At 38.5% G+C, this 13,698-nt stretch overlaps 1 protein-coding gene across 1 annotated transcript in view; it reads right to left on the reverse strand.

The window, feature by feature from the left end:
- Positions 1 to 2,412: 2,412 nt before the first annotated feature.
- The window catches only part of LOC145742528 (titin-like), a 30,101-nt gene continuing 18,815 nt past the window's right edge, over positions 2,413 to 13,698 (reverse strand). Inside the window, exons 3-12 of the mRNA XM_082560305.1 lie at positions 6,520 to 13,667; positions 6,129 to 6,372; positions 5,663 to 6,040; positions 5,390 to 5,578; positions 5,114 to 5,283; positions 4,816 to 5,028; positions 3,896 to 4,703; positions 3,490 to 3,613; positions 2,856 to 3,151; positions 2,413 to 2,680 (exon numbers count right to left, since the gene is read on the reverse strand). Coding sequence (XP_082416431.1) covers positions 2,413 to 2,680; positions 2,856 to 3,151; positions 3,490 to 3,613; positions 3,896 to 4,703; positions 4,816 to 5,028; positions 5,114 to 5,283; positions 5,390 to 5,578; positions 5,663 to 6,040; positions 6,129 to 6,372; positions 6,520 to 13,667 — 9,838 coding nt within the window. The remainder of the gene's footprint in view (positions 2,681 to 2,855; positions 3,152 to 3,489; positions 3,614 to 3,895; positions 4,704 to 4,815; positions 5,029 to 5,113; positions 5,284 to 5,389; positions 5,579 to 5,662; positions 6,041 to 6,128; positions 6,373 to 6,519; positions 13,668 to 13,698) is intronic.

Consider the following 13,698-nt stretch of genomic DNA (forward strand, 5'->3'; position numbering starts at 1 on the left):
ACGCTTTACGTCACTCGCATTTGAAACGCTGCATTCAATATGAACCTTTCCGTCCAGTCTTAAGTCTGCGCGAAGTTGTCTCACAATCAGAGGCCCGAATGCGGAGTAATCGTCCGAGTGTCTTTTCATAGTAGGTGACCGAGATTTTCCGGTGATGTCAAGCTTGAAGTCTGACGTCATACTACCTCTATTGTTCTCAGCTACGCATTGGTAGTTTCCTGCATCATTTAATGAGGATTTCTGAATCCCAAGAGTGCTTTTGCCTCCGGAAGAACGTAAGGAAATTCGTTTATCTTCCCTTACTTTTTGTCCGCAATGAAACCATTCAACTAAAAAAAAAATAATACTTGATTTAATAGTATGAACCGGCATTGGTATGCTAGAAGCTGGTCTAATAAAAGCAGCCATTTTCTATTAAAAATAGCCAGTGGTTTATTCAAAACAGCCACTGGTTGATTGAAAACAGCCAATGGTCTGTTAAAAAGAGCCACTGGTTTATTAAAAACAACCACCGTTTTCTTAATAAGAGCCATTGGTCTATTAAAAACAGCCATTGGTCCATTTAAAACAACCGCCGCTCCAATATTAACAAATGGTACTACTTACTTTTCGGGTAAGGATAGTTGTCGCATTGGGCTGTAAACACAACCTGGTTGCCTTCAGTGATAACTTGAGATTTTGGTCGAATAATGAAGTAGGGTATACCAGCAGCGTGTCTGCTGCTTAATTTGCCCTCGTCTTTATTTAAATCTGTCCCAAATGTTGTGCTGGAACCAGATGGCATACAACTAAAAATAAATTTACATGACTTCTACCACTTTGTTACAATTACTTTCTAGGCATAGGGGTTTGTATATATGAGTATATAAATTTATATTTTGAACTACGTTTTAAGTAAAAAGAGGTGTATGTAAAAATAATAAGGCTCTGCACGTATATAAAAACGAAATATAGAAATCAATTGACCCAACTCATTGGCTACACAGATAAACTCTTTTTCATATATTTTGTTTTATTGCATATTCTATTTAGAAAAATTTTATATCACAAAACTTACCCTGATAGGGAACTAGCACTGCGCTCCAACTCATACGTATTCTTCTTCACCGCACTTGATTCAAATTGAGCGCCAGTCACTTCGATGGTTGCATAATCCGAGATTTCACCTTTGGAGTTTCTCGCAGAGCATCGGTACGTCCCTGTGTCTTCTTCATGACATCTTACTACTTGCAATGATACGACACCTGGAAAATGACGGTAACGTTATAGTTATGCATTTTTAAACCGACAGCGTTGTGTAGTGTTATTGGGGCGCTAAAGTTTCATTCCCACATGGAGGATAAAAATATGTTAAAACAAATATTGCAGTAGCCAGCGCGATTTCGAGCACCTTTAGTATTTGCAGAAAAGTTTTCTATTTTAAGAAACTAAGAGAAATATCTTACCTCCAATATTACTTATGTAATATTTGCTTCCTTGTGATAAAACAATCCCGTTTTTATACCACGTGATTTTGGGCTCGGGTTTCCCCCGTACGCAAGCACTCAGCTTTGTTGTCATGCCAGCTGGAACCACGTGACTGCGCATGTGCAGTTGAAAAGTCGGTGCGTAGTCGGTCGCCAACGACAGCGGGTCACGTGATTTGCCGAACGAACGTTTTAATTTTGAGCTCGTGAACTCGATGCCAGAAGATAAATCAGATTCAAATTCATCGGCAGATTTTCTATGTACAAATTTAAAGTTAAAGCCTGAAAAATACTTTTAAGTTTTAAATATAACAGTTGTTTAAAAAAATTGGGCTTTTAACAAAAATAAATAGCAAATGGTTTAAAATATTGGGATTTAAAGTGCAATTTAGGTGCTAGCATTACCAAAGACGAAAGATGAGCTGTTTTTTTAGTTTTAAACTGTGGTTTTTTAATTTATTCTTTTTGTTATTACAGCACATAAATTTACCTCGATTTTTTCCCACTGCGTTTTTGTTTTCCGTAAATTTTCTTTTCAAATTCATCGTCGCTACTACTTTCACTGCTGCTACTACTGCTACTACTTGATGAGGTTTCATATTTGTGTCTTCTTGTGCTTTTGGTTATTAACTGAGACACGGGTCGCATTAATTCTTCATACTCCAAAGATCTGTTAATAAATTAATTTTTATTATTTTATAGTTTTAAAAATATACTATATATGTGCGCCTACCCTACAAACTGCATTTTAACATAATGGACCGGTTACTATCAAATCGCCCTTTAAAATACGCGGGCCCCAATCAATTTTTTAGCTAAAATTTTTTAGCTTATCACAAATAGTGTTTTTTACATTATTCGACATATTCAGGTCTTGAACAAATACACACATATATTTTGTCCAACAGAATTAATTTTAGACTATTTTCTATATATTAACAAAAATCTACCTTCTTCTTATTTTGGTGTTGTAATCTTCCACCGGTCTTCGCCTTCTTCTTACGGGTATCTCTATTTCTTCAAATTCGATATCAACGTCGTTAGGTTGTCTTTCATTTGAGCCTGATCTTTTTCCGTAGACTCGTTCGTCAAGAGTAGATTTAAATTGACCACGGCTTGAGCCTTGGTAAGACCAATTGTTAATTTTGACCGGCCGAAGTAGTTCGTCTTCAGAATCGATTTCAATGATCATTCCGTTTTTGCTTTCCATTGTCCTTAAGTTAATTTTACAGTTGAAAAAGATAAATAATAACTTTTCTTTTAAGTTATATGCAAAATAGGAAGGCAAATGTGTTACTAACGACCATAATATACATAAAACATTATTATTGATTAAACTGTTCAGTTCAGAATATTTTTTACAATTGATTAAATATTACGATAATTTACTTTTTGTTGTTTTTATTCATGTCCAGCGCTCGCCTATGTCGCTCTCTTAATTCTTCGTACGAAGTCGACTCCATTTTCTTTTGTGGTATTTTAATCGGAGTAAAATCGAATTTTTCTACTTCTTGTACTTCTACATCTTCCGCCTGATAATTACGCATTGCTTCTCTTCTCTGCTTTAACATGTCGTAATATTGTTCAATGTCCTCTTCGTTTTCTTCATACCCGTTCATCTCTCTTTCTCTAATATACTCTTTTGCAGTTTCTTCTTCTAAGTAGTTGCTTAACGGCTGCAAAACCTAAATAATGACACAGCTAAGTCAAATTGCAATTAAATAATTAGATAAATTTAGGTTAGATAATTCTTCAAGTAAAAGTGATTGTTCAATTTTGTTTCTGATCAAACACTTTTAATATGGCAAGGACAGTTAATTTATTTAAAATCTCGGATGTAAAAGTCAAAACGCAATCTTCTAATTTAGATAACTTTTTTCAGTTTCAAAAAGCGCTTTATTTTATTACGAAATTCTTGAATAAGGCAAAGGCAACGGCAAAACGCCGCATTTGAATTATATTATTTATGTTTGTATAGTTCTAGAGTCATTTTTTTATAAAATTAAATATATTTTTAGATTACTTGTTCGTCATCAGACATTGGATGGTAATAATTCTTCCAGCTTGGTTCAATGAATGGAAATCGACTTTGTTGAATGGGATCTTCGTCGTCGCTCTCTACAATTTCTTTAAACTTCCTCTCCTTTCTGTAATTTAAAACATGACGGTAAGTTAATTATTTAAATTTATTTACTTTTTTACTTAAACTATATAAGCGTTTGTCCGGTTACAATTCTATCGCTTTGCGTCGAGTGTAGTTGCAACAAATTTACCCTAGTAAATGCAAGCGCCCTACAAACGGCAGGTTAATTATTTAAAATCCTGGGTTTTGTCCATACTTTTCTAAAAAACTTCTTTAATTTATTGAAAGAACACAAGCAATTTAAATAAGTGATTGTAAAAGATATTCGAAAGTCGCTTTTGCCTACCTAACAGTTGCTCCAAGCCGCTTATCTGGTATCACGTAAGCAACATCGGGAACAAACTGCCTTTTTAAACGAAGGCTCTTTTTCGCTTTGTTGTCAATTTCGGTAGGAATGTACAACTCATTTGCCTTTTGTACTTTCTTATACCACTTGTTGGCGCTCATAGGTACATATTTTGTAAGCGAATGATCTTCTTTAAGTATGTCTTTCGAGCGTTGTATGGGTTCAGGTACTTGGTATGGCATCTGCAGGTTTTGTTGCCGTTTCTTTTCAGCCTTTCGCTTTTCTTTTGAATCTTTTTCGTCATCTACAAAAGTAGGCTGACGACGTACGTAAGAGGTTTGTGCTGACGCAGCAAGAAGCGCTTCTTTTGCTGTGTCATTTAAATGAACGTCAGTATGGCCCTTCAAAGCGGCCAATTTATCGGCCAACGTGTGTGATTTGGCCATTGCAAGTAAATCAGCGTCTGGATTCAGCTTCTTTCTCTTTTTGTAAGTAAGAGGTCGCACGTGTAATGTTGCTTGGCAACTTGCCGTTCCCGCTGAATTCCTAGCAGTAACCTTGTATTCTCCGCTATCTTGTTGAAAGGTGTCTTTAACTAAAAGATAACACGAGTGCTTGTCCTCCCATTGCATTTCATGGTGATGGTCGGCTTGAATAAGTTTTCCATCTTTCTCCCACTGCACTGACGGCTTGGGGAATCCGGCGACTCTAATGTCAAACCTGGCGTCTGCACCTTCGTTAATTTCTTGGTTGGCAAGCAGACGTCGGAACATTGGACGCACGCTCAACTCAGGCTTATCAGGTTTTGCTAAAATTTAAAAACGTTTGAAATAAATTTTTGTTGTTGTTTAAGTTGATGGTGTAAGTTTCAACCCTCTAAAAGCTTGTTAGTTTAACTTATGAATCGTAGTAGAACTTACCTTGTACGATCAACGATGCTTTACATTCATCTTCACCGTATCTGTTCTTCGCTATGACTATGACGTCACCGGCGTCGTCCACGTCACAGTTTTTTATTTGGAGCGTGTAAAGACCCTTTTGTGCAGTCACGAGGTAGTGTGTTTCCTCAGCGTCTGTTTTAACCTTTTGCCCGTTGTGGAACCAAATAACATCAGGAGTCGGGTGGACAGTAACTTAAAAGCAAAAATAAAGCTTAAACCATTTTACTTACATGTAAGCGGTATTTTATATAAGGTGTTGAAGTAACTTAAAACAAACCTGTTATTGTAAACATAGCTGGCTGTCCAACGTAAACTGTTCTGTTGTACAAAGGTAAAGTAAATTCTGGTGGACATTTAACAGCGTGTGAGGGATCTGAAGTTCCTGTCCGTCGAGTTAATTTCTTGTGCTTTCGCAGATAAATACTTCGACGAGTTCTCGTCCATTCACTGAGAAAAACGTGTTATATATTAAAAATAAATCTAAGACGCCATTTTTTGTATTTGAATCGAAAGTCGTTCTTAAATTATTTTTGTTCACAATTCTTTTATTTACCCAGTTTTGAGCTCAACGCTAAGCTCGCAAATTTGAGCGCTTCCACCAAAGGCATTTTCAACTCTACATTTATAAGATCCATCATCAGATTTCTTAACTCCCTTAACATAAAGAGAGGCCGATGAAGTGTGGGGGTCGTAGTTAAACTCATATTTATCGCCTTCTTCAAGCCTGATGTTGTCTTTAAGCCTATAAGTAAAGTATTACGTTAAGAATAATTACAATTTTTTTCATTCAAAGATTTGTCAAAATAATTATTTTTGGGTAATTTACCAGATAATTGTTTCGTCGTCTTCAGCTTCTGTGATCCTGCATATAAGTTTAGCATCTCGTCCTTCTTTTACAAACACGTGGTGCATTGGCATAAGTCTGGGTGTCATAGGCACTGGCTCCACCTTAACTCTTGCTACTGTTTTCCCCTTAAGAGATCGCATAGCCCCACCAGATGCATATCGACCAAGGGATACAATAACAGTTGACTTGTCTTGCTTTTTCATTTCTTTATCAAATGCTCTGTGACGTGATGTTGGTATAATTTTCGACCGACTATCAATGATCGGTTTGTCCATTTCTGGGTCGAGCGTTCTAAGCCAAGGGTGTTGCAATGCGTCCTCGGAAGACATTCTTTCCCGCTTTTCTTTAACGAGAATTCTAAAACAAAACACAAGTTAACCTTAATAGCTTAAATTGGTTTAAAGAAAAGCGATTTAAATATCAGTGACTTTTCGTTATATATTACCTGTCAATAAAGTCCAAAGCGTCGTCAGATATCTCGGCCCAGTCTTTTGCCTCAAAGTACCATTCTGCATCACTTATATTCTTCAACGTTTCGTTGTCATTTTCTCCTTTAAATGGCGATATTCCAGTTAAGAGCAAGTAAGCAAGGACACCAACAGACCACATGTCGGTGGAACAACCAATAGTATCATTCTGAACAACTTCTGTGGCAGAAAATTCTGGTGTTCCAAACGCCATTCTTAGTCCTTAAATATAAAATCAAGGTGAATAACTACAGAATATTCTGTCAGTTTAAGTTGCATTTTTTAAACTGACTATAATATTTATGTCTAAAAAATGAAATGTCCGACTTAAAATTAAACTTTTTAATTAATTTTTATTTTTGAACTTACCTTCACCCGTCTTCAACTCCCTCGACACCCCAAAATCAATAATTTTGATTTGCATGCTTTTTCTTGTAAGGAAAAGTATATTTTCAGGCTTCAAATCGAGATGGGCAATATTTTTTTCATGAATATAAGCAAGTGCTTCACAGATTTGTCGAATTAAGTAAACACACTTGTTTTCGTTTAGCTCAAAGTTTATTCCGGTAATTCTTTTAAAAAAATCGCCACCAGATACAAACTGAACAGCGATAACTGTCTCGTCCTTTGAATTAAAAACGTCGTAAAGCTGAAGTATATTCGGATGCTGCAGTTGGCTCATTACCTCAACCTCTCGAAGAACAGGTATTTTATCTGACTCATCGGCAAATCGGCATATTTTAATTGCTCTTATTTTGTTAGTCGAAATCTCTCTAGCACGGTGAACTATTCCAAAAGATCCATGGCCAAGTTCTTCCAAAATTTGATATTTATCACCAACACTGCATGTGTATCTACTGACATCATGTGGCGTAAACCTATCTACTTCCACCATTCCATCGTAGGTAGTTGCCATCATCCGATCCTCTTTCGTGATAACTGGGTTAGATGCAACTGATGGTTTACCTATTCCGCATTCGTTTTCAGCCAGCACTCTAAACTGGTAATTGGTTTTACCAGACAGGTCGCATACTGTGTAGTGAGTAGTGCTAGATGAAGACACCTTAACCCATCGTTCACTTGATGCAGTACATTTCTCAATGATATACTTTAAGATTGGTTTACCCCCGTCATCAGTCGGTTCCTTCCACGTTAAATCAACTGAATCCCGAGTAGCGTTTGATACTTTAATATACTCAGGTTTGCAGGGTACGTCGGCGACCAACAGTTCAACTGTAACTTGGTGGCTGCCAAATCGATTCTTGACGACAATGTTGTAAAACCCTGAGTCACGTCTTTCGGCGTTTGTTATTGTCATTGATGTGTAAGAAGATGTCGTCGAGAATTGTCGATGACTGTCGACGTTGACAATTTTTCCAGCCTTAGTCCACGATACTGAAGGAACTGGGTTGCCTTGAATGGGAACCTTAATTTCAACAACTTCGTGAATTTTACAGACTGTTGCTTCGGTTATCAAGTGTCTGGGTAGATTTATTCGTGCAGGTAGTTGTACTGTTAATTCAACAGTATTAGATATTGACCCGCCTTGGTTGGTTGCTCTGATGGTATACGAACATTCATCTGCAATGGTTACGTCACTAATCATCAGTGAAAAGTAATTGCCTCTGCCCTCTCGCATCTCGTATTTCTTTGAGGCACTTAATTCTCGACCACCCTTATACCATTTAATAAAAGGTTTTGGCCTGCCTGACACTTTACAACTTAAAGTTGCATTTTCGTTAGGTTTAACGACGGTGTTCTGCAAGTTTTCAACGAACTTAGGCGCTGAAATCTGTATTTTGTTCTTAGGAATTACTAGATCTGACACTTCGGATGGCTTAGAAGGACCTGCAATGTTTTCAGCAATAACGCGAAATTCGTATTTGTTTCCAACGAGTAAATCATTAACGTTGAACACAGACTGTGTCAAAGTGTTTTTGTTAACACGCATCCATTCTGGTCTCTTCTCGTCTCGCCTCTCCACAATGTAGTTGTTTACTCGGCTTCCACCATCGTGTTTAGGTTGTTTCCACGAAAGCATACACCCGGTATTAGAAACACCTCTTGCTTTTACGCTAGTAGGTGCATCCGGCACGTTGTATGCTGACTTAATGGCAACAGGTTGTTCTGTGGAAAGATATTGTGATGTACCAAAACAGTTTTCTGCCATGACTCTAAAGTAATAGGCATGAAGTTCCAAAAGTTTGTCTATTTTGTATGTTGTTTGTGTAGTACTGGTAACCAAAACCCATTTGTCCTTATCTTGGACGTCACTTTTTTCTATTACATAATTTGAAATTGGTGCACCGCCATGGTTGCTAGGAGGAGACCATTCAAGATTAACACTACTAGCTGTAACGTTGTTGATTTTAAGATCTTTTGGTATTTCAGGAACATTCATAATGTCGACTGAAATTGTATAAGCGTTTTCTCCATACTTGTTTGATAGTTTAATTGTGTATTTTCCTGAATCAATAGTTCTATTACATTGCTTCACAACCAAGTGGGTATAGAAATCAGTTGTTTCAATTTCATATCGATCGTTATTTTCTAATTTCTTTCCTCCCCTTATCCAAACACCTTTAGCCGCAGGTTTACAACAATAAGGTATATGAACGCGAAGTGTCTTTCCTTGTCTGGATTTAAAGGTCTTGTTAAGATCGAAAGATTCATCTATTTCTGGAATACCTTCGACAACCAAACTGTTTTCTGTTTCTACACACCCAACGTTGTTTTTAGCAACAAGCGAGTAAGTACCAGCATCGCTGTCGTTACAGTCGGCAATACAAAGTGTATTAATCTGTCCTTCTGATGTTATTTTGTACTTAGAGCCACTTTGGATTTCTTTGCCATATCTTATCCAAGTTGTATCAGGGAGAGGACGTCCTGATATTGTGCATGTTAACAAAGCATTATCCTTTCGCTCAACGGTGACTATTTCCAGGGGTTGTACCACTTCAGGTTTTTCTCCAGCTGCCTTCTTTGTTGAAACCGCTGATTCAGTCATAACTGGTCTCGACATCCCCTCTGCATTTTTGGCAAATATTCTAAACTCATATTCCGTTTCATGATCCAAATCTCCAATTTTGTAAAGTCGGTCGACAATCGGTTCCTCGTGACACTTTTTCCACATTATCATGTTATAAACTCGGTATTCAATAACGTAACCTTCTATTGGTTTACCGCCATCGTATTCTGGTTTGTTCCAGGCCAAAGTAATCGCGTTTCTTTCAATATGGTGTATCTCTATGTCCTCTGGAGAAGATGGCACTGCAGTTGGATCTTGGCAGGTAATGGATTCTGTCGGTTCTGATGAAACACCTTCACCAATGTCGTTAATGGCAATCACACGAAATTGGTATCTTGCCATTTCGACCAAACCTTGAACAATAAAAGCATGTTTGGTTGTTGGAATTTTGTTGACCCGGACCCATTTATCGGAGGACTCTTCTTTTCGTTCGACTACGTAGCCAGTGACGCGTGAACCTCCGTCCTCGCGAACTCCAATCCAAGAAATATAAACGCAATCCTTTCGCACCTCGTTTACTTCTACAAGTTGAGAGGCTTGCGGCGCAAACAGCGGGTTTTTCGGAATAACAGGTTCCGCTGCTTCTAAAGGATCACTTAAACCGAATGAGTTTTCGGCAAATACTCTAATGTAATATTCATCTCCTTCCACCAGTCCTTTAACAACGCAGCTTTCTTTAGTGACCTTGTCGTCGACCGTAAACCAAGCGGTTTTTCCCGACAAACGTCGTTCCACCAAGTAGTTCGTAACCTCGCTTCCTCCATCATTAATAACAGGCTTCCATGTAACACAAACAGATGTAGCTTGTAAATCCCCGAACTGTAGCGGGCCTTCTGGTGAATCTGGTTTACCAGTGACATGTACGTTGATAGTGACATCCTTTTTCCCCATTTTATTAGAAAACAATGCAATGTATTTACCAGAATCTATTTGATCTACATTGTTTATAATAAACTCAGCTGAATCTGATTTAATTGCAGTCATTGCACGAGTTTTTAAATTCGTTTTAGTTCCTTCAAATTTACTCCACATAACTTGTGGAAATGGTCTACATTTAAAAGGAATATTAATCCGAAGCATGGCACCACTGCATAGCTTTATAGTGTCCACAAATCCGCCTAATATTTCAGGAGGCCCACTTTGGTCTTTCACTACCACTGGATCTTTAATTTCGGCTCCTTCACCACAGCCTCCTGCATTCATAGCCAAAACTCGCATGTAGTATTTTCCTCCTTCTGACAAACCCTTTAACGTGTAGTCAGTGATTTTAATTGGTGTTGCATTGCATCTTTTCCACCACGATTCATCTGTTCTCATCTCAATAAAGTATCCCAGAAGTTTAGATCCACCAATAAACTCTGGTTTTTCCCACGACAGCGACATTGTTACTTTGGTAACGTCGATTATTCTTGGATTAATCGGCGCACTGGGTGGCGCTACAGGGTCGTGACAAGTTTTTGGTTCACATTCTTTGCTTGGTTTGCCTTCACCTTTAGCATTAACTGCAATAACCCGATGCACATATTGAACACCCTCGATAAGGCCACAGCTTACAAATCGTGTCTGGGTTACCTTCGATTTAGTGGCTCGAATCCAACGGTTTGATTTAGGTTCCTTGCGTTCTACAAAATAACCAATTATTTCTGTACCACCATCACAAACTGGTTCCATCCAAATAATGGTCATGCTATCGCTTGTAATTGCTGCAACTTCTGGTGTTCCTGGGGGACCAGGAAAGCTAAATTGACTCTTTACAAAAACTTCATCAGAATATATTGCCTTTCCTACTCCGAAACGATTTTGTGCGGCAACTCGGAAAATATATTCACAGTCCTCATTTAATCGGGTAATGTTCATTGTTGTCCTGGTAACACTTGAGCTAACAGTCGACCAATTGGGCTTTAGCGTTTCCCTTTTTTCCACAACATAGTTTGTTAATTCTGCGCCACCGTCATAAACAGGCGAATTCCAACTTAACAAAACAGAATTCTCGGTGACTTCTTTGATTTCAACCGGTCCTTTTGGTTCTAGCGGCAAGTCAAGGATCAACACAGTAAAAGTGTGACTAAAAGTGCCCGACGAATTATTTAGCGTTATTTTATAGTCACCATAATCCGCTACAGTTGATTCTCTGATCTCTAAGGTTGAATCATTGTCCGTATTTTTAATAAACTTTCGCACAAGATCTTCTTTAATTTCGATGTTGTTAAGAAACCAAGTAACTGTTGGAATAGGCCGTCCGAATATTGGCAGTTTTACTAAAATCGGATCGCCAGCCTTAACTGAAATAGTTTTTTGGATAATCTTCTTGGTATCAACGTATGGCGATATAAGTTCATCTTTAACCAAAACAGAAGATAGCAATTCCTTTGGAACCCCAATTCCGTTGTCATTTTTGGCTCGGACACGCAAGTTATACTCCACGCCTTTCTTAACACCCTTGATTGTATAATCCTGTTGTTTTGCATGGCCAGCTTTGATCCATTTATCCGTAGCTTTTTCCCTTATTTCAATAACGTAGTTGATAATGCGCGACCCACCGTCGTGTGCAGGTCGATCCCATTTTAAAGAAATAGTTTTTGAAGTTACGTTCGTGATTTCAACGTTTAATGGTGCCTCGGGTATTTCTGATATGTTCACGGGAAAGTCTGTTTCCTTTTCTACTCCAATTCCGTACTGATTCTCGCCTAACACACGGAAAAAATAAGAAACCCCTTCAACCAAACCACAAATCGTGTAACTTGTTTTCACACAATTAGACTCTACAGAAGTCCACGATCGTCTTGTAGATTCACGTTTGTCAATGACATAACTCTTAATATAGCTTCCCCCGTCAATTTCCGGTGTTTCCCAACTTATGGTCGCTGAATTTCTTGTTACTTTTCCAACGTCTATTGTACCAGGTGGCCCCGGGGTATCGTAAACACGAACTCGAATAACTAGTTCCTTAGTGCCGCTGGAGTTTTCACATTTAACTGAGTATTGTCCCGCATCGTAGCGATCAGCTTTCTCAATCTCTAATCTGCTACTATTTGGATGTGTCTCGATAAAAGCTCGTGCGTTTAGTTCCTCCGAAAATGGTTCTTTAGACCAAACAACTGTAGGTGCTGGACGCCCAGTTATAGAAACTTGTAACAATAGCGGTTTGCCGGCATAAACATTGACGGTCTTGTCGCTGGTCTCTATTTCAGGTTCTTCCAAAATGTCCTTGGCTGTAACATCTTGTGGTAGCTGGATAGGTTGTTCACTTCGTCCACATTTATTAACAGCAAAAACCCGGAAAGTGTAATTGCAATTTTCTTTTAACCCAGTAGCTACATACTCTTTGTTTTGTATGTAGTTGGATTTATGAATTTGTACCCAAGTGTTGTCATCAGAATCATCAACCAACATGTATTCCACGACATATCCATTTACACAACTGCCGCCGTCATATAAGGGAGAACTCCAACCTAAACTTACTGTCGAATTGGAGGAATCCACAACGCGGAGATTTCGCGGAAAATCCGGCGGAAAAATAGGATCCTGAACGCATACTGGGTCGCTAGTTTCGCTGTAGGCTCCCAAGCCAGCTTTATTTTCAGCTGCAACTCGAAATTCTACTAAAGCGTTTGTGCGCAAACCAGTAACTTTAAACCGTACATCGTTTACTACGGTTTTATTACAGCGTATCCATCTATAACCATTTTTGTCGCGTTTTTCAACGACGTATGTTTTAATGTCGGATCCACCGTCACTTTCTGGCCTGGTCCATGTCAGTGTTACTGAGTCGCTAGTTGTCGCTACAATTTCTGGTTTACCCGGATCATCAGGAACAGTAAACTTATTCTCTGCTGTAAGAGCCTCGGAAACCTTGGGTATTCCTTTGCCGTATTTGTTTAAGGCGGTGACTTTAAATATGTATTCATTTTTCGCAATAAGATTTTTTATTGTACAGGATGTTGACTCTAAATTCTCGTAGACCGGTATCCAAGTTACTCGCGACGTTTCACGTTTATCAACAAGGTAGTGTTTGATTTCGGCACCACCATCTTCATCAGGCCTTGACCATGAAATTGTGCATTGCTCGGCACTCACCTTGCTAAATACAATTTCCCCCGCTGGTCGACTTGGCACATCAAGGACTTTAACATTTATAGATTTTCGCTTTTCTCCACATTCATTACGTAACAAAAGAGTATAACGTGCTGTGTCTTCTCTAGTTACATCTTTAATGACTAAGGTGGTTGCGTTTTTCACTGTTACCGTTTTAAGATGATCGTTATCTTCAAGATCGTTATCACCTCGTTGCCAAAAGACATCAGGTTCCGGTTTTCCGGTTATTTCGGCCTCCAACCTTAACACACTTCCAGCTCTAACTTGAACAATATCCGACATGAATCTACTGTCAAATTCAATAGTAGGCGCCTTGTATTCAGGTTTACATACAAGCGGTCCTAAAACGTCGGATGGTTCACCGACCGTGCCAATAGCGTTTTGAGCACTTACTCTAAATTCATACGAATCTGTTGGATTAAGAC

This window comes from Corella eumyota, chromosome 2 (genome assembly GCF_963082875.1).
Source record: "Corella eumyota chromosome 2, kaCorEumy4.1, whole genome shotgun sequence".
Taxonomy (NCBI): Eukaryota; Metazoa; Chordata; class Ascidiacea; order Phlebobranchia; family Corellidae; genus Corella; species Corella eumyota.